Genomic DNA, 22,373 nt, shown 5'->3' with positions numbered 1-22,373 from the left:
TTTATCTAATATCTCTTTATCCTCACCATGATTCTATGCATTTGAATTATTACTTCCATTTTACCGATAAGGCAACTAAGGGCAGAAGAAGGCTGCCCATGACTAAACGTCTAGTAAATGGCGAAGCTAAAATTTAAAACCAAATCTGACCTCCCAACTAATGTTCCTCCCAGTATACATTTTCATCTTACTTATAAGAGCAAAATCAAACTCTCCAAAAATAAAGGAATGACTAATTCTGGCTTAATGACTTCGAAAGCTACAAATCAAAATTTTCTAACCAGCGTTTACAATAATAAGTTATCTATTACACACTCAGCATTAACTACCCTCCAGTGACTTATGTTCTATATTATGTATCATTTCATTCCCACATTAAGTAACCTGGATTATCTCCTTTTAACAGAGTCAAACCGAAGTTTAGAGGTTACAGTACTTACTCAAGGTCACAGAGATAAGAACTACAAAGGCAGTATTCAAATCCAAGTTTATCTGACTCAGAAGACTGGACTTTTAACCACTATGCCTGGTTTACGAAAAAATTCCAGGATTATCTTATTAGATGAATCAATACTTTTTGCTTCTGGCAAAATGCTGCCTTTAAGTAACATTTTATCAGGCCTACTTTCACTAAGGCTACTGGCACTGAGAGAGAGAGCTCTTAGTAAGCATTCTGAAGCACAGCTACTATTCTAATTAGAACTACAAGTATATAAAAGTGAAAATTATGATATATAATGTGTTTTTTCCTAGTCTGGAGCTTTCTTTTACCTGGTTATAACTGATAAAGCTATTCTTGCTAATCCATCCCGACTTCTACTCCAAAATTTAAACCAGAAGACTCCTGATTTGTTTTCTTTGAAATTGAAGACCTAATTGTTGCCCAGGCAGAGTATCTCAGGGATCAGGACACAACCATACGATGCCTCCAACAACTATGGGCTCATTAGTCTCTGAATCTAGTTTTTGACAATAGTTTACTTTGTTAACTGCAGTAATCTCTGCTTTTCTCATATCTATTTCCTGTCTCCTTTGTCCTGCTCCAGTCTCATCAGACATCTGAATTCACCAAAATCTTTAATTTCTACTTATTTTAATAATTTATTAGTATTTATAAGCAAACACATCTACATTTGGTAGAAATAAAATGGTTCTTACCTAAAACAAAAAGGGGTCCTTAGCATTCTTCATAACCTCCTGAGTACATAAATCTAGATTTACATGTATAAATCTATATAAATCATTTTTCTTTCTCAATAGGAGAAAAGGAAAAATGGTGACTCTGATATACCTAAAAACAGTACTTTTTATTGACTCCCATGGGAGTAGACGCCCATTTCCCCCCTTCCTGTTAGTGCAGAGTTAGAAATCTTCTTGTTACACAGCTCAAAGACATCTTCATAGAAACACATTCACCATTAGTAAATTCTTTTTTTTTTTTTTTTTTTCATTAGTAAATTCTTAATCAGTAACAACCTCTTCTTCTTCAAAGAGGTCAGTACCCATTTGCCTTCAAAATCTCTCATAGAGCCAAAGTACTATCATGGCACATTCGGAATCAGAACCTGGTCTTCCGAATATTACCTAGTACCTGCCTGTAGTACAAAGTCATGTTTCTACCATGCATACTGTGCAGAGAAACACTGAACTGAACCCCGATTCTAACAGCAGACCTTTCCAACCTGTGTGACAGGAATCGGTTACAGGGATGCTGAGGGGAGCAGCACTTCAGAGGCCAGGGGACCAGACTCTCTAGGATCGTCATCCTCAGCTGAGAGCAGCCTCTGCTGTTTACAATAGCCCCACCAATGTCATTTTCTACATGTGCCATTATGTGAACAAGGTCAGGCAATGTGCTTCAAGTCACAATCTATTTGGGTCTCAATTTTCTCCTCTGAAAATTTATGCAGTACAGTGATCCTTTGTCAGGCCACCAAAGTTCCTGAATTTCATTATCGTAGGTGGCTTTGTGATTGAGAAACTTATGATCTCATGGGAAAACAGAGTGCTAAGCTGAGATCACAGGTAAAAACATTTAAAACAAAGATGAGAATGGAAACACAGCGGGGTCAAGGACTTGGAGTTTGTTTTGTTTCATGCACAACAGTGACCACAACAGTGCATGAAACAGGGTGGGCACACAGTAAGTATTTCATGAATGTTAAATGATTCCTGGAAAGTCAACCACTTCACACATCACAAAACTGTCGAAACCTCTCTGATTCAAAAAATTTTGCTGGTAATACAATTTTTTATTTATTTCTTTGTGCTCAGTCAACAGGGAAATACTATAAAATCTGCTGGAAGATCTTTCTGTAATATTTTTAAAAGATGCATTGTTTTAGTTCATTCGTTGCATATTATTAAAGCATGGGCAATGGTGTAGCTCTCCTGTTCTGTCTTCCATGTAACTAACTACAGGGATATTTTCAAAGAAAAAGAAGCAGTACAGCCCAGTAGGGTTAGTAGTCCAACCCTTACTCAGACACCAATCAGCTGCATAACCAACAGGCAAGTTACTTAACCTTTCTTAGTCTTGATTTTACCTGTAAATGGTGATAATACTATCCACTCTCATAGGGCTGTTGAAGCGATTAAAAGCAGGCTTATATTGTGCTAGTATACACTGATGAAGCCCTATTCCTGTATTAGTTTTTAAATATCCACTGCATTAAATCTCACAGTTCCCAGGCTGCTGCCCCAGTCCCTTCGCTGGGTCCCAGACACTTCCCAAAATTCAATAGCTAAGGGTTACTCTTAGCACATTAAGATCTTAGGTCTGCTCCAGTACAGTGTTATGAACCACTGGTGCCCATTCACTATTCGTAATTAAATATTTAGAATCTCACCTTGACTAAATGAAATATAATCAAGCACAATATAAACATAAAGCACAGTGCATGCTACAGAGTAAGTGCTCAGAGTTAGCTATCAGGACGCCTCCAATATGATGTGACATGCAGCTGATTTAACAGCTCTTGAATATTTTGATCACTCCCTAGATCAATGGATTTAAGTAATGAAATTGTGTTTGATAGAAAAACAGGCTAGAATTGAATACAAATAATGGTTTCCAACTATGGCAGGAACAAAAATGTGTTTTAAATGCTGATTCAATTCTCATGAGTTTTTAATTAATCCGGAAAGAGAATAGCCACAATAAACTATGCTTCCCTATGTGATCACCAGAAAACAAAAAATCTGTATCAAATTTTCTCTATTCCTGCTTCCATCCCAGGCTCCCCTCATCTCCTTTAGGAGCTCTAGGGTTTGTTATTCTCTGTAATTAGCTTGCTTATGAAACCACTTGAAGAAAGCACTGGCATGATATAGACAGACAGACAGAAAAATAAATATTAGCTGTCAAAAATTAACAGTGCTTATTCTTTTGCAAGGAATGTACAATCAGTATGCTTCTAAAACAAGCCAGTGTCAGAGCTGGAAAGCTGTTTTTAAAAAATGACGTTTATTCTTGACAGAGTTCCCAGTCCTTCCCTGTCTTTACAATGTATAGGTCCACAGGATACCCATCCGTTCCTATACCTCACCATAATTTTTTTAGCACTTCATTCCCCTGCTGTTTCAAAGAGATACTCATCATATACATATTTTAGAAAGGAATTTCAAATATTCAAACGTTCAAATAGCTATGCTCCTTACAGTTTTTCAAAGTTCAAGTCACAAGGTAAGAATAAAATTTTCAGAAATTTCATGATGTCACTCATTATAATGGTCCACCACATTTTTATGAATAAGATGACGCATGAGTCCACTGCACCAAGAAATAAACATCATATTGTTTTCATATAAGAAAGCTGGTCAAGAATTTAATTTATGACACCTTACAAAAATCCAGCTTTTATACAGTTTCACCACTGAATGAGAGCAGCATCAGTAGGTATTATTTAGTCGGGAACGGCAGTAGCCTTAGAAAAGGAAATAGCTCATTAAGGCAGAAGTCTACAGGGAGTGCCGGGCCTAACCAGTTATGCTCAGTCTGAGCACTAAAATCTTGACTCTTAACAACCAAGAAGGCTCTAGAGCTATGTGGTCCAATAAAATTTAAAATTCAGTTCCTCAGTCACATTAGCCACATTTCAAGTACTTAATAGCCACATGTGACTAAACCTGGGCTTTATATAGACTCTATAATACAGAAAGACAGAAATGATGCTGACAGTATAAACTATAATCCTGAATTAGGTGAATTCTCCTGATTTTCAAATGTTGGCAATCAATTAAAAATTTAAAGGGTAACAATAAAAACACTGTGTGGAGACCAGAGGAGATCAGGGAGAAATGACAACTAAACAAATTATCTTGCATTGGATCCTAGAACAGAAAAGTTAATGGAAGAACTGGTGAAATCTAAATACAGTCTGGAGTTCAGTAATATCAACATATGCCCGTTTCTTAGTTTTGACAAATGTACCACAGAAATGTAAGATGTTAATAATGGGGAACTGGGTGAGGTCTATATGGAAACTCTCTGTACTATCTTCAACTTTTCAGTAAATCATAAATTATTCCAATAAAGTTTAGTAAAAAAAACAACTGTGTGAGCCAAACCCATATACCACAAGCCTCCAATTTATAATCTAATCACTGCCATAAACACCATATATTGTACACACCACAAAAATAAATACATTTTCATGAATCAGAATAAGCGTGACCAAGTATGAAGGGAGCTGCCACCAAAAGAAGGATGAAGTGAGTAAAATAGTGGGCAAAACAACATATAAAGCATTTTGAAGTGACTTTCATATACTCAGCCTAACATTCTCAGGATTGTGGAAAATCTAAAAAAAAGATTCAAATATGTTCATGTTTTATGTATGGATGCAAAAGAATGACTTACATTTGGAAAGGATATAAACAGTAGGTACTCAAAGATCATGTCTGAAGAAACAAATATCCATGGACCCGTTAAAAATCTAAGATAGAATATAAGTGAATGCCCCAAGCTTAATACACATCACAACATCCTAAGAAACTGGAAAGGGAAGGATCAAGGGCAGTTAGAGGGATCCATTAGAAGATGAGTTCTGAGAGGGTTAGAAAAGCTGAAAGGCATCCTTGGCTAAGAAATGGGATCAAAAAGAAACAAACAGGAATGAACATGAAAAAGATAAGAATGATCTGAAAAGTATAAAGGAGTGATGGGAAACAAGTTGGTTAGATCATGGGAGGTCAGATTAAAGAGGGACTTGAAAGTCAACCAGGAGTTTGGTTTTGAAGCAAAGCAACAAGGAACAACTTAACATTCCTATCCAGGCGAGTGGTGTGAGAAAAGTGGAGTTTTAAGAAAATTAATTTGGTCGTGTTCCTACTAAAATTTATTTTTCTGGAGGCCACGCCGCAAGGCTTGTGGGACCTTAGTTCCCCAACCAGGGATGGAACCTGTGCCCCCTGCACTGGAAGCTCAGAGTCCTAACCACTGGACGGCCAGGGAATTTCCCATGTTCCTACTAAATTAATTTGGCAGTGCTACTCCCTACATCATTCCACATCCCTGTAACTTTCTTAGACATCCAAATTCAAAGCCGCAATATCACCTTCAGGTCCTCTTCTGATCTCACCAGTTGCCAATCCTGTCAATTATATCTCAAACATCTGTCATCCAACTCCTACCTCTACTGTCAAGACCTCAGTTCAAATCCTCATTACCCTCTCTATTCCTTCTCTTCTCTCTCTGGTACTGCTCCTTTTTGGTGACACTAGACACAACTGACAAAGAAATGTTCTTAAAGCATAGCTTACGACCATGACCTCTAAATGCAAGAACCTTTGCTAGCTCTCCACTCTTTAAGCAGCACGAAGTCCTCTAGTTCCCCCTACCTCTATGCCTATATTCGGCCCCCTCCCTTTAACACCCTTACACTCGTTCTCTGAATTCCCTCTTCTTGTCCACCTGCCTCTTCTGCCCAGTGTCTTTTTTCTGTTAGCTCCATCTTTCAAATCCCTGCCCATCTTTCAACTAAAACTTTCCATGTAAGTGATTGCTAGATTTAAAAGAATGAAAAAACAAATGATGTCACCCTCTTCTTAAGCTCTTCAGTGGCTCCTTGAGTACATTTAGCATATAAGGCCCTCTCTGACCTGGTCCCTGCCTACCTCCTTCAGAAAAACCCTTCAACCCTGACCACTTATCACTAGGTATTTAATGCTCTTGGAATACCACCAATGCACATAACATCACATTATGTCTTGTCTCTGTGCCTTCAATCATGCAGATCCCTCTGCCATTTCATTCTTTCTTTGACCGGCTGTCTCATCTTTAAGACTCACAACCTCAAAAAGGTCTTCCTTATCTGTTCTTGTTCACTCTCATACAGCTGCACCTAAAAATGTTACCTTAAGCAATGCCTTGGACTTCCCTGGTGGCGCAGTGGTTAAGAATCTGCCTCCCAATGCAAGGGACACGGGTTTGAGCCCTGGTCCGGGAAGATCCCACATGCCGCAGAGCAACTAAGTCCGTGCGCCACAACTACTGAACCTGCGCTCTAGAGCCCGCGAGCCACAACTACTGAGCCCGCACATCACAACTACTAAAGCCCACGCACCTAGAGCCCGTGCTCCACAACAAGAGAAGCCACCGCAACGAAGAGTAGCCCCCGCTCGCCGCAACTAGAGAAAGCCCGCGCGCAGCAACGAAGACCCAATGCAGCCAAGAATAAAAATATAAATAAATAAATTTATTTAAAAAAAAGCAATGCCTTACCTTAACCTCTAATAAAAGCAAGCAGTTTTGACTGCACGTATCAGCCAAATGCAGAGATTATACTTTTGGTATAGCTTACGTAAAAATTCAGAATCTTTCGGCCTAACAAGTTCAGCATCAGAGAGCCCTACACCTTTCATTACAGGTAGTCAACTCCTGGGAAGGTGAAGAACTCCTGATTCAGGATGTGAGAGGAATTAGGTTCCTGTTTCCTTACCACCCTGAAGTCTTTTGCTTGGCATGTACTGGGGGCTGTTCAACCTGACCATAAGGTTAGCAATCTACTATTCTCAGTGATAATATAGAATGGATGTCACTGTCTGCCTACAGGAAGGAGTGGGGGACAATATTATACAGAGAACAAGAAATAAAGTCCTAAAGGTAGCTCCAGACAAGAAGACTTTTAGATGGAAGACTGAAGGAAAGGCACATGTGCTCAGACTCCAATCAAGGAAGTATGTTAGGAGGTGGTGTTTATTCTAGGAGATAAATGTAAGGTAGGTCTCGAAACAGTATATTTTTAAGGTGGTAATATATACTACAGTAAATCATAAACCCCAAAAGATGACTCCACGGTGATGTCACTGAAGAAGTCTGTCCCCACCCTCTGTTCCTTTCATGCTCTTCTCTCTCCCATCCTGGAGGTGAATAAAAATGCATATCAACAACCTTCCTTTAATGAAAAAAGAATAAAAAATAGCTTTAAACAACGTACCTTTGATTTTTTGTTCAGTGGCCTAAAATAAAAACAAACAAACAAAAAACAATGTAATTATGAAACTGAAAGAAATGGATTGTTATGATAAAATGCTCATATATTACTATTACATAAGACATATACATTTTTATTAAATAAGGAATTTGTCATTTAGATGAACTGCATAGGAAAAGATATGCAAAGAAAGCATGCTTTTCCCACAGATGTGCCCCATTGTCCCTGACACAATGTTTATTAGTAAAAAAAAAAAATTCTTGAAATGCTTTAGGCACAAAGCAGAAGAGACACCACTGTACGACAGTATATAATAATAATAATGATAAATGGAACTTCACTTCTCTCATCATTTAGCTTTAAAATTATATAACTGTCACCTTTACCTTTTAATGGATCTAATGAGTTTTGCAAATGTTTAAAGGGCTTCAAATTTTCTTGTTTCACATGATAAAACATGAATTAAGTTTTCTGGAAGAAAAGCTGCATAAAGCTTCTTCGGCCAAATTAGTAATACATTTAACTCCTGGAAGTTAGGCTGCTACAGTTAAGCATGGTGAACGTTTAAGTATTTTTGGGTGGGAAAATTTTTGAAACATTTGTCACTTCTGACACATCTGACAATTCAATTAAAATTACGGTCTTCTGAAGTTAAACTGACATGGGCCCTGCTTCCCATGCCTGCCCCTACTTCCACTGTCTCTGACACAACAGGGAGAGGGGCTTGAGGACAGTAGGCCTGCCTCAAGGTGTCTGGCTCAAACTTCAAGGGCCTCAAAAAGAACTGATTACAGACAAAGGCCACAAGTGAAAATCAACTTTTTGATTATGCCCAACTGTGTGGGAATCCTAAAAAAAAAAAGATACAAGGATAGGCAGGGAGGTGAGGGAAGATTGAATAATTACTAACTGAATAACCAGGAATTGTTTCTAAATGAAGATAAAGCTTTTCTTAACTGTCATAGGGCAGGATAATTCATTTTGCTTAGTCATATTAAATTGTTACCAAAAACACCATTTTAAAAATTATATCATTATAGAACTATATGGCAAAGAACTATATGGCAATTACCATAATACTGAAGCCACACCAAACATTAATCTATCCCCGGAAAGCCAGAGAGTCAATCTACGCACTGAAGCACTTTACCAAGTTTTAGAGCACTAGTGACACATAAAATAATGGAGGCCCATCTTTTACTTTATATGGATCGAAAATTAAAAAAAAAAAAAAAATTGATGGAAGGACAATGGCAGAAGACCAGTCAACTAGCTTGAACACTTAATTTATTTCTGGAAGAAATTGTTTTTAAAATCTGGTAATAGAAAAATAGTCTTATTAGAGAGAACTCAGTATCTGAATACCTCCAAGTATTACAAGCATCACATCAAACTGTAAGATAACATAATTTTCTGAAACCCAAAAAATAAACACGGAAATTATTCTGCATGTTGAAGACAGATTTTATGTGTTGTTCTGTGCGTTGTTTTGTTTTTTTGTTTAACTCACCTGGTCTCTTCCACGGTTTACTTCCAAAGGAAACTAGGCTACAGTACATAGAAACCATGACCACATTACTAAACCCCAAGATATACAGTGTTGCTCTTCTAGGCCTTACAACATGAAGGATATCTACTATGCCAACCCCTTTGGGAAGAAAACCTCCATGTTGCTTGAGAACAATGATCAACCTCATTCAGTACTGTGTCATCTACAGAGAACAGCACCAAGGGGACACTCAAAGGAGTCTGCCCATCAGAACACCAACTGATCTAGTGAAAGAATGTAAGTAATAGAACCCAAGAGCTCCTGATTAGGAGGAAACGGAACTGAAAGAGTTCCATTTTGTTCAAATAGGTTTTGTTGGTTGGTCCAGGGAACCTGTGTATTACTCAAACTATTAAAAAGAGAATTTTCCAAGTGGGGTCAGTGATTTTAAGAATATTTGTCTGCACTGTTCTAAAAGGTGGCCACTATCCCCATGTGTTTACTGACCACTGAAACAGAGCTAGTGTGAAGTGATATGCACAAAATACATACCAGATTTCTATTATTTAGTATTTTTTAAAAAGGTAAATAATTTCACTGATAATATTTTATACTGATTACATGTTGAAATAGTAATATTTTGGATATATTGGGTTATATAAAATATATTAAAATTAACTTCAACTTTTTTTGGTTTGTTTTGTCTTACTTTTAAATGACCTTGTCATTTAAACCCTCTGGGTCTCAGTTTCCTAATCCCTCAAATGGAGGAAGAGAAAAAAAACCTGTTCTGCTTACCTTTCCAGGGCTATTATAGGGCTCAAGTAAAATATAAAAAGATCTTTTCTGGATAAATAATACTATTCAAACGTGAGGTATCATTGTGGATCTTGTACAACAGAATTAAGGGATTCTGGGAAACTGAGAAGCAAAAATATTTCTATTTTGAATATTTTTTTCTTAAAAACAAACAAAAAAACCTGAGCTGTGATTCCACAAGCAATTAACACAATTGCCTCAGTTTATTAGTGAAGGCATCAGACAAGTGGCAGACACACCCGTGCCAGGTCCATGCCAGGTGCTTTGTTTCTGTCAGGCTCTGCACCACTTATCCCAGCTCCTCGACCCCTAAGTATACCTCAGTGGTTAAGAGCTCAGAGTCTGAAGCCAGACTGCCTGGCTTTGACTCCTGGCTCCACCATTTACAGTGCGACCTTGGTCAAAATTAGTTAACTTCTCTAAAGCTCGGTTTCCTCACCTAAAAGACAGGCAACAAAAACACCTACCTCAGAGTTGTTGTGAGGCTAAAAGGATTGAACTCATATAAAGAGCTTAGGGGAAAAAAAAAAGAGAGAGCACGCTTAGGACAGTGCCTAACATACAGAAAGCGTTCAACAGATATTCCCTAGTGCCCTGAATCTGAGTTATGCTTCGGCTTTCGCCCGTGCTTTGGCTCCTTTCTCTCACAAACTTGACTCAAACTCACTCCCAGCTCCCAGGTCTTACTTTTTTCCTCTTTTTCTAATCATCTAAAATGTCTTAACAGTGCCAGGTATTAGAAACTAAAACAAGGAATAAAGAATTAATAGTTTGATTCACTTATTTTAAATGAGATAATTCCTGGTTAGAGATCTTTTCTGTGATTTCTCAGCAAGCAGCATGCTGTCTAGAACTCAGGTCTGCTGAATGATTTTTTTAAAAAAATAAAAGAGAAGAGTAAGCTTAAATAAGGGCCAGGACTGTAAAGACAATACCTAACTGCCCTTGATGAGTGCAATGCTCCAGGCCTGGTTATATTACCACTTAGGTTACTGAGAAAATTTGCTACTTAGACTGCTGAATATGATCTCTAGTCTCAGAACAAAACAGCCTTTGGGAGACATAACTAGTAAATACTAAAATTTCCAAAAAGGAGGAATGAAACTGGAAGTTTTCTACAACGAAAGTCTAATTTAAGCTCGAAATGAGTACATTTAGATCCACAAAGCCTTTTATAAAAATCCCTTCAAGCTTTTAACACAATAACAAAAATATCCATGAACACTGACTTTTAAACATTCTCAACCGAAAGGTCCCAATTTGTGTTGGTGCCTCCTTCCAACCCTCAACCATTATATGCTTTCTAGGAACTACAATTACATGTTTAAAGTAAAGTTTATACTAAATGATCCCTCTATAATTAACCTATTTCTCATCCTCCTTTTTCCTCCTCACTACATTTCCCTCAAGATTCCATCTAGAAATTTCTTCTAAAAACAGAACCTAGAGATAAATCCATGGTAACAACCTACTACTACTATTGTTACCCTTTTCTTAAGTACAGAAACTACATTCCTGAGCTATATCAAATTATTTTCTGAGCCTAGAATCAGAAGATAAGCAAATAGCCATAATTCTTAGATGTGAAACAGAAGGCTTTTCAAAAAATAAAAAATAAAAAATCATCCATTGATTTCTATTATTAACTAGAGATGTATGGAACTGAAATAAAATAAAAACCATGTATTTTGTGTCAAAAAATTTTAAAGGAATTTAAATATTTAAATTGATATTTAACTAACTAACAAAATTAGAAAAACTATCATAGTACAAATAGTGCACTGAGCTTTGTTTGGTGTCTAATTGTTTATGTAAGGAGTTGTGTATCTAGTTTTTTATTTAAAATAGAAATTAAATTAACTCTGGTCTGAATTTAAATTTCTTTAAAAGACCACAGTTAGGGACTGTTAAATCTGTTTTCTGTATTCATGGCATAAAGACTTATTAAATGCCTTATAAAAACCACCATATTATTTCCAGCTTTAAAGTTCACCTTTAGTTGGTGAAAAATAAAGTAAGAGTATAAGATAATGTTCTGTACCAAAAGGATAAAGCCATAGCACCGAGTTTTGGAAAACCTGGGGGAATTAGAAGATTTCAATTCTATTCCTGTTCTGTCACGCTGATGGTGACACTTAACTCATTTTAATGCTTGTGCTCCTTATACATAAAATGAATGGATTAAAACAGATAGTATCTGAAGTCTTTTTCAGAAACAAAAATATATAGTTTTTTTCAAAGTGTGCATAGATTACATAAAACAAACAGATTGTTTTTACCATAGTGAATTCATGTTTCAACATTTATATAAATGGGCCTGTCTCCCTAGCTTATGGAGATCTCTGTCACCTACCTGGATACACCTGCTGGCTCCTACTACAGACAAAAGACAAGCTCCAGGAAACTTATCTTAAAACTCCTGTGACTCACAATCTTTCATATGGGCTATAAGTGTGCCAACCTGGGATAGTTTTCCTTTTATTTTGTTTTTAAAGAGCTATGTGGTAACAGCCTACAGAAATACCAGCTGTCCTCATTTCACCAATGGGTTGTATTCAAATTCAGTTGTAAGCTGGTTAACTAGAGAACAGTCTTATTTACAGTGGCATTAGTCTACTAAGCTTAACATTTATTAGAGATATTATATATTCCTTTATATTGTGTTCAATCACTAGATATTACTTTTTCTATAGGATACATAGGAATCCCTATCAATGCTGAAGATCTGACAAAAGAAAGGGGAAAAAAAAAAACCCTCCCCATCTCTCTAATGGTTATGGAACCACACCTCTGATGATGGTTCCAGTGGGACATAGTTGGGGTGAGAGTCTGGAACCCTCAGTGAGGCAGGGATGGAGTGGTAAACAGTATGAAGAACTCACTTCAGATTTTGTGAGGGGCCAAATGCCATGAAAATCATCATTCGTGTGTTAAAGACACTGCCTTGGTGATTTAGATTTGGTTATAAAGAATAAGGTAAACTTTACAATTAGAGTCATTTATTTATATATGTTACAACTTAAAAATTATACTCACATTACATATTTAAAAATACAATATTTAAAATTTTTAAAGTTCTCATTACAGGAAAAAAAATTCTCCAATTAAGTATGGATACGATTAACCAGATTTACTGGGGTGATCATTTCACAATACATACACAAATATTGAATCATTATGTTGTACAAATGAAACTATTAAAATGTTGTATATGCCAGTTATACCTCAATTAAAAAAAAAACACACTAAAGAAATCATTCGAGGGACTCCTCTCTTTCTTAGAATTTCCTCAGTAAACAGAGTAAATTCCAAATAAACATGCTTCATTATATAATAACTTAAGGCCTCTTCTCTAGTCATTTCACATACATCCTGACTTACCAGCTAAATCTTGAACTCCTTAGAAGCAGGGATCAACATGGCCTAATGCATCACTCAGATGCTTGCCAAACTAATGATTCTACACAAAGTATACTCAAGCATCTTCCTCAATATATCTCAAGTTTCTTAGAGGCTCTTTTCATTAAGTAACTGGCCTTCACACACGGAACAAGAGTCTGATAAGCCTTCCTCCCAACCTTAGACTTAGAGGACACAACTTTTTCATAACAAATCCTAAGCAAAGATTGATCAAATTGCAAAGACCATCCTATACCACCAACAGGCCTCTGACAACGGCCTAAGGCATCATCAATGCCAAAACTCTATACTAGGAATCTATTCCAAACCCTATGACAATTACCAATGAATCTCTTCCCATCACTCCTGAGTAAACAAAAGGCCGACAACAAGGGTCACCTATTAAATCAACTCATCCTCATCACTCTTAATCCTCCACAGTGCTCTGTACTCTGCTCTTCCCCTGTTTACTTGCTTCATCACACCCTAAACTCTGCAAGTTCAGAACTGAATTATATTTCTTTTCCCCTTTCTGTGTATCCCCTAGCCTGGTTAACTGCTCCCAAAATGTACTCAGCCACTCACTCTGGAACCTAAAAGTCAATCTAGGTTACTCTCCCTTCATATCCTTTCAACAAGTTCTATGGATTCTTTTAATAGTCCCTTCACCAATAACTCAGCCTCTGGTTTCTACCCCTTCCAATCCAATTCCACAATTGGCCAAGGTTCTAAATACAATTCTAAAATACAAATTTTTATGTCACTCTACTAAAATGTCTTTGGTGTTTTCCCCAACACCCGATGGCCAAAATGGGACAAGTGCCAACAGCTATGACCAACCCCTCCAGTCTCATCGCGACATTTCTACACTTGGCTCCTTCCCACCACCACCCCCTGCAATCAAAACCCATACTTTAACACATACAGGCTATAGACACTTAATTCTCAGTTTATACTGCTGGAATCATTTTCCATTCTGCTCCTTATTCACTTGGCTAATTTCTATTCTAAGAAAATTTCCCTGTCCCTCTACCCCATTTCAGGCTGAGTTAAGCACTTCTCTCTGTGCTTCAACAGATCCCTACCTGCCATAGTTTTGTATCCTGTTTTTCTCTACTAAATAGTGTGGAGATAACTATGTTGCTCTAGTCTATATCCAGTTCCTAGCACAAAAAAGGTATATATTAAAAATTAAAATCATAACTTTTCATTAGAATACAGAAATGGAACAGTAACGTCACTGGGTCTTCTGGAACATTTTTAAGGTCCTTGAAACGTTGATGTAGTAGGAGATGAGTGCCTAACTCGGTTAACTGACATCAGCCTCTAGTATTAATTTGGAAAAATCTTTACAGGCATGTTTTATTTTTCTGCAATTTGTGTTGCTTTGATTACAGTTTTTGATTAATGTATTGGTTAAAGATCTTTTGCAGCAATTATGTCTTTGGCTTATTTTTAAATATCCTAACATAATCTGCAAATTAAAAAAATCAGCCCAGGTACTAAATAAAAAGAGAAAAGGAAATTGACACTTTGTTTCCTATTGTTTATTACTATTTCCTTTATTACTTTATTTTCTATTATGTGTATGTATTACATTAACTTATTTTATTCAACTCTCATTTTACAAAACATAAGGAAACTAAGGCCCAGAGAGGCTAAATAAAGTTGAAGGCCACACTGTTCTGTATGCTATGTGGGAGAGCCCGATTTCAAAGCCTCTCTATGCAGCTACAAATTCCATGCTCTTCTCACTATAAAATGATGTATTATGAAAACCTAGGAACACCTAATCGAAAAATAAAGACCTATGCAAAGCACTTACCTTTGAAAAAAATTATTGGCAAAATCAAATAACTATGCATTAAATTGTACACACTTAACAAGTTACTATTAATGCATATTCAAAGACATTAAATATTAAAATGAATCTCCACTGAAGTTAAAACATTAAATCAGATGCTTTAAATAATCCGATAAGAGTAATTTTCTTTTTTAATCTATGTTTAAACTGCTTAATATAAATAATTAGTTTATACATATACTACCTTCTTTTGAGCAGCTTCCTTCTTTTTCTTGTCGTCTTTTTTCTTTTTCTTTTCTTCCATCAACTGTTCTTCTTCTTGCACTAAATCCCTGAACCACACAGTTGCAATTAACTTTCCCAAAATGAATTAATAACAGTAATGTTGCATATAGATTCATTTTCACTCTTATTAGAAGTAAAGACATGGCAAATTATTCTTTTATCATTCATTGAAATAAAACACAACTTGCAACCTCAGTCTAACTATACAGCCACTGCACAGTACTTTTCTTTAGTAAGCCACAAGTAGTAGAGCTTTTATCTTAATGTTATATCAAGGAAGACAACCTAAAGTTAGCAAATTTTACACTGGGAAACAAGCAACTTCCTCCAATTCTAGAATGTAAACAACATCTCATGAGCAGAGTTACCTTGCTTCTGGCCCCAATTATCAATTAGTAGCTAACGGCAATGCCTGGAACTTTCCCCACAATCCTCTCCTGACCAGGTATCTGGGGTATCTTCAGCTCTCCTTGCTCTAAAAAGCTTTATACCTATTTTTAGAACACAACTTATTCATAAATAGATGACTTGTATTTTAGCATTATACTAATTTCATATCCTATAAACATTCTAAACTATTCTATCAATACTTGGGAAACAATCCATAATGCACTAACATATATAAGTTTGTTTCAATTCTTAAAATCAGAAATGTTCAAATTTGTCAACAGAACCTCTGGCTCAGGATTTCAAAACGAATGGGCAAATGTATTTGTCTTCTCCTTTCTACTCTCCCTCACTGAAATGATAGGGAAAAGGGTACTAAATCTATTCAGAGCTGATGAATAAACAAGAGCAAAGGAAGCTGCAACCTAAGAATAAACACAAGAGAAGTCTTAAACGGCTGTATGTGCCATCCTCTGGTAGAGCTCCAGAGAGGCTCCAAGATTAGAGCTGGTTGAGCAGAAATAGGCACAGAGCAAAGACTGCATAAGGAATAGAAAGGCCACAACTACTCAGCTCTTTCCATCCACTTTCCATTCCTATATGGCTACATGGCCACAGGTAGCAAATGCATTTAAATCCAGCCTAAAACCAAAAAAACAACTCTCAAGTGAAGCCTAACGATCAACACCCTTCACATACACAGGGCTCCCCATCAGCATCCCCCCAGCCCTTTCAAGGTAGGGGGCTACTGGGTAATGAAATCTACACAAAGTTGGAGGAAACACACTCAAGTTACCTACATTAATTACCCTAGAGTCTAGAACCTAAACCTTCATTCATAGTATCAACAGACAACCAAAAATCACGAGATACTTAAAGAAAATCAATACACAAAGAAAAAGTACCTAACTCTGCCCTGAGGAAGCTTTCCAGAGGGGACATTATGAACACCAGGCAGAGAAGGTTCAAGGGACATGAACTAGACACTTGGGAAACTGTAAATAATTCATTAAGGCTGGAATGCATATGGCAGTGGGGATGCAGTAGAAGATAACATGGGAAACACAGACAAATACATACAAAACTAGAAGGGGTGCTATAGGTGCATTCCACTGAGATTACACAAAACTTAAGTTGGCTTTGCTGATGGAAGAAACTGAGAGGAGACGCAGGGAGACCATGAAAAACAAAATGAGTGACATTATGTAAATTGATGATAATTTAGTAAAGTATACAACTGCTAAAATCAGAAGTTGGAAGAAGAGGATGGTAACTGTTGCTGTATTTCATTCCGTTTTGTTCAAAGCAGCACTGTCATGTGGCTAATGGAGTAGCAAAACAGATTCAAGCCAACTGTAACCATGACTCATTCTCTAGCGTTCTGTGTGAGGGAGGTAATGAGAGTGAGCAAGCTCACTCACTGTAATCCTGGAAGCCAAGGCTGAGACAGCCACAGCATGTGACAGAAAGAGTAAATTCGTAAACAAAAGCAAATAAGTGACATCATTGTCATGTTACTCAACCAAAGCTGTTTACTAGCTCCAAATACCTAAACTCCTTCAGCCTCAGTTTCGTCATCAAAACTGGGGATAAATTACCGTATGCATCTACTTCCTAGCATTTTTGTAAGGTTTAAATGAAGAATGCTTACTTAAGACATTTGAGTAAGCAACTCAAATGGCTAGTCAGGAGCCCCTCTCACCAATTCTCAGTGGCATCTCTAAGAGTGTACTCACTCTACTTTTGTCAAGATATTTAGGGTCACTTATTATGCAGAAACTCAGGAATCTTTAGCATTTGTTCTTTGTGTTTGCCTGTGAATTACAGACAAGTCCTTTTCTAACCTTGTTCTACATCACTATAATTTTACTCTACGGGATGTTCCTTTACTATTTACCCGGAATTTTTTTCTCCCTTCTCAAACTTCATTTTGAAGACTTTTTGATGACATTAGCAAATGTTTTCCTGACTAAAACTGGTCTCTTTAGTACTTAAAAGATGAACCATATTTCCTCAAGGAAATATTATAGTATCAGTTGATACCAGAAGCATAAGAGAAAAAAGTTCTCTTCTTCAACACCGTCATCACCACCAACTAACCACACTTTTCCCACATCTCCTTCAGAAAGCCAACTGGAAAAAAATATATAAATATACCCAAACACTTCGACTTTCAGAATTTAAATGCTAGTAGAGAGTCATTTAAGATATTTAATTCTATCTTTCACCATACCTATCAAAAGGAATAAGGGTTGATGGATTTGATAGGTCTAAGTTGTCCATGTTGTACATGCTAAGTTGCACATGCTCCACAAAGACAACATTCCAGTCAGCAATCATTCATCCCTTGAAAGTTAGTAGCAAAATATCTCAAATATGCAAGTTCTGGATCTAGGAATGAGAACAAACCTCTGAGTGATTAAAATGTTACAGTGACTATGCTGGGCAGTTTATTTTCCCATTTGTCACTTTTTTTAAATGATAGGGACAGGTTTCCCTTCTATAGATGAAGAAACTGAAGCTCAGAAAGGTTAAGTGACTTGTCCAAGGTCATATGGCTAGTATACAGTGGAGTAAGGATTCAAATCTTGGTTCCCAAAGTCATGGTCCTTCCTTTCCCCTACACCATAATACCTCCCAAAGTACTAGCTCTCTTTTCAGAAGCCACAGAGAATAATCCTTTTCCTTTAGATAGGTTAAGTGATAGATCTTCTCACTTTTATCTTTTCTCCAGACTGTGTGCCTCCACAATCCTTTTCTTATTTCCTTCCACCTTTTATAAGAACACTTGAGAACAATGTACTACAGGAAATACAAAGTACTGGAGTTCCAAAAACCATGGGGTGTATAATCAGGAGCAAGAACTGCAGAAGACTCAAAGACAAAGACTAAACAACCACTGGTTTTAACAAGAGGGGACCAGGCATTGGTGATATTTAAGACAGCAATTTCAGTATTTATTTTATGAATGTTTGTGGGAGGACAATGTGGGAGAAACAACTCGACCACAACTAGTGAATAGTTGTAAGGTCCATATTTGAGGAGTTCAATATTTTTGTGGGGGTTTTTTGTTTGTTTAAGAAGAGAGAGAAGTAGGAGAGTAGCTAAAAGGCTATCAGAAGTGAGCAAAAATGCCTGTCTTTTTAAAAAAAACACTCATGAAAAATGCAAGCTGCATGACAGAGTATATAGTATTCTATCATTTGTGTATAAAGCGAGAGAGCCTATGTATTCATATTCATCTGTATGTGTCTAAAATGACTCTAAAAGAACACCTAAGAAACTAACAGTAATTGTGGGGGAGGAACCAGAAGGAACTAGGCATCTGGGGCCCGAGAGGAAGGGAGATCTCACTGTATAAACCTTTTCATACAGTATTTTAGTTTCTGAGCCATGTAAGTATTCAAAAACTTAAATATTAAAATTTTTCCAGTATTAATATTAAATTTTAATATTTAAAAAGTAAAAGGCTAGGGCTTCCCTGGTGGCGCAGTGGTTAAGAATCTGCCTGCCAATGCAGGGGACACGGGTTCGAGCCCTGGTCCGGGAAGATCCCACATGCCACGGAGCAGCTAAGCCCGTGCACCACAACTACTGAGCCTGTGCTCTAGAGCCCGCGAGCCACAACTACTGAGTCCGAGTGCCACAACTACTGAAGCCCGCGCGCCTAGAGCCTGTGCTCTGCAACAAGAGAAGCCACCGCAATGAGAAGCCCACGCACCGCAACAAAGGGTAGCCCCCGCTTGCCACAACTAGAGGAAAGCCCATGCGCAGCAACGAAGACCCAACGCAGGCAAAAAAAAAAAGTAAAAGGCTGTTCTGTTTCTGGTTTGCTCGGAGATTCAGTCATGAATGCATGCTATATTCTGTTAGATTTCTTTTCTGTATCTATTGAAATGGTTACAGAATTTTTGTCTTTTGATCACTGATAAGATTAACTCTATCGACGGATTTTCTAGTATTGAACCAAGCTTTGTACTTCCTAGTATAAAGCCAATTCAATATATTATTTTTTAAAATAAATTGCTGAGTTTTCTTTCTAATAAAGGCAAAAAACTATAATGCTACACTATTTTTTTATGCTAATTTCATTGGCAAAAATGTTCAAGAATAACAATATCCAGTGCTGGCAAAAATGAAAGTTAAGAGGTTCTTGTTTATATTACTGGTAGAAAACTACTATAACCTTTTGGAAAGTATTGTGGTAACAGTTTTAAAAATTAAAGTTACACATAATCTGAGACTTCCCTGGTGGTCCAGTGGGTAAGAATCCGCACTTCCACTGCAGGGGGCACTGGTTCAATCCCTGGCTGGGGAACTAAGATACCTCGTGGTGCGGGTGGGACGTGGGGGGGGGGGGGGGAAGGGAGGGAGGGAGGGAGGGAGGAAGGAAGGAAGGAAGGAAGACATAACCTAACCAGCCACCCCATGCTTCAGAATGTGTCTTACAGAAATAAAGCACTAGTACACAAGGCCATATGCGTATGAAGGTTCACTGCAAGGTTCACAAGAGCTGAAAAGCAGAAAAGTTGAATGTCCATCAACAAAGAAATGGCTTTATAATAGCATAGCATATTGTATTGAAAAGAAGTTGATCTGTTTATTGATTTGAAGGAATGTCCCTAACATTGTTAAATGAAAAAAAAGCAATTTGCAGAACTGTGAACAGTGTTAGCCCATATTTTTTTAAAGTTGTCTGTATATTTGTATAACCTTATACAAATTTAAGGAAAGACATGAGGAAATACCCTCCTGAACTAGGACATCAGAGTAACCTCACAACTGAACCAACTGTTCGGGGAAATTGTGACTTTTTTAAAAAGCATATCCCCATGGAAAATGTTATGGTAAACATGCATTATTTTTGTAAATTAGTACCAAAAAAATGTTTTTTAAAAACATCACGTCTAGGATTTGCTTTTACTACTCCAGGCCCCACCCTATCTTCCCAAAAAAGGAAAACAGAAAAATGAAACAAGATTGACAAAATGTTGACAATTGCTGAAACTGGGTAATAGGTATATGAAAGTTCTTTATTCTGTTCTATTTTTGTGTATGTTTGAAATTTTCCATAATAAAAGACAAAAATGATCACAAGCCTCCACCCAAATGATTAAAGGCAACAAGGTGGGAGATTAGAGATAGATGAAGCAGATAACTGTGTGAACCAAGTGTCTTGGGAACAGGAAGAGAATGGGTAAGACAAGTGTCCATAATGGCAGCAAGACAGACCTGGGATCTAGAAAGCCCATCCTGGAACTGCTCTTCCTGATGCTTGGTCAGTTTTCCCCTACATTCCCAAAAGGAGTATCATTAAAAGCAATCACTTCCAAAGGATACTCTTGTAAACTGCTGTTGGATATGGACTAGCAAGGACCTCTGGTGAGCAACTTAGAAGTATCTATTAATACTAAACTTTTAAATGTCACTATGTTTATGACCCATCAATTTCAATCTAAGTGTCTACAAAAGGAAATGTACAAAAATAGATACTGTGAAATAACAGCCTAAAAGCCAATCAATAGGGAAAAATTAAACAAATCATAATGTACTCATACCATGAAATACTATGCATTAGTTTAAAAAAAAAAAAAAAAAGGAGGGGAGTTATAGATTTCCATGATGTGCAGAAAGGAGTTATTAACACAGCAGGTTTGAGACTGTGATTCTAAGAAAGGACTGCAAGGTTGGCCACTGGCTGGTGTCAAGGAACCTGGATTTCAGGGAGGTTCCCACCAATCCCTAACTGATATGGGTAAGCTTAGTACAAACAGTACAGTTATGCTGAAAGCCTACTTTTTTTTATGGCAGTTGGGAATTTTGGTACACGTTAGGCAGAGGGTACCTACACAACCAGCCCCTAAGAAAACCCCTAGGCACTGAATTTCTAATGAGCTTTCCTGGTAGACAGTTTACATATGTTATCATAATTTGATGCCAGAGAAATTAAGCACATCCTGTGTGACATCACAGGGACAGAAATCTTGGGAGCTTACACCTAGTTTCCTCTGGATTTTGTCCAATGTGTCTTTTCCCTTTACGGATTTTGTTTTGTATACTTTCACTGTAATGATTCGCAGCCATGAGTATGACTACATGCTGAATCCTGTGAGCCTTCCTAGTGAATCATCAAACCTGAGGGTGGTCTTGGGGAACCCCCCCAAATGTGGCCTTACAGAAAAGATCTCTAAGACACACTGCTGAGTTGAAAAAAGGTCAAGGTCCAGATCAGTATATCATTTGTTAGAAAAACAAAAACAAAATCCCATTAAAAAAAGTACACATCCACAGGATAGCAAGGAAGCAGATCCTCAAGGTACCTGGATGATCTGACTCTGCATCCAAATCATTTAATAATAACCTACACAATGTTTAATCAATAAATCAATAAGAATGTGCCTGGGGATTCCTAAAGTCAAGCAGTCTGCTGTGTACTGGGAGAACCCAAGTAGAATACATGGTTTTAAACTACAATTTTGTAGGAACAACAACTGAACACACCCGCAATATGGAAACAGGAAATCATTTGGTAGAGGCCATAAGCAAGTTCAGGAAAATAAGACATGCATATGAGCTGTCACAGCTAAGCAAAGCTTCATGGAGCAGTAAGAAGTTGATCTGGGTCTTAAAGAAGAGGCAGGATTTCTAAAGAGAGGTGGGCTTTTTCAAGCAAGGGAGCACAAAAGGGCATGGACACCAGCAAAGCATGGAGACCTGTTAGCATGGCAATTTCAGGGGCCAGTGTTGACTGGGA

At 37.3% G+C, this 22,373-nt stretch overlaps 1 protein-coding gene across 8 annotated transcripts in view; it reads right to left on the bottom strand.

Annotated features, from left to right (window-relative positions):
- The window catches only part of TNRC6A (trinucleotide repeat containing adaptor 6A), a 97,795-nt gene that overhangs the window by 59,831 nt on the left and 15,591 nt on the right, over positions 1-22,373 (bottom strand). For all 8 annotated transcript variants that reach the window (XR_009497721.1, XM_059898307.1, XM_059898311.1 and 5 more), the window contains 2 exons: positions 15,192-15,279; positions 7,440-7,461 (listed from right to left, as the gene is read on the bottom strand). Coding sequence is in view for 7 of the 8 variants with exons in the window: in XM_059898307.1 (XP_059754290.1) it covers positions 7,440-7,461; positions 15,192-15,279 (110 nt within the window). In the remaining variant the exon portion in view is untranslated. The remainder of the gene's footprint in view (positions 1-7,439; positions 7,462-15,191; positions 15,280-22,373) is intronic.

The sequence above is a fragment of the Balaenoptera ricei genome, chromosome 15, assembly GCF_028023285.1.
Source record: "Balaenoptera ricei isolate mBalRic1 chromosome 15, mBalRic1.hap2, whole genome shotgun sequence".
In the NCBI taxonomy this organism is placed as follows: Eukaryota; Metazoa; Chordata; class Mammalia; order Artiodactyla; family Balaenopteridae; genus Balaenoptera; species Balaenoptera ricei.
Note: the sequence above shows the minus strand (reverse complement) of the source record. Positions and strands in the feature narration are given on the sequence as shown.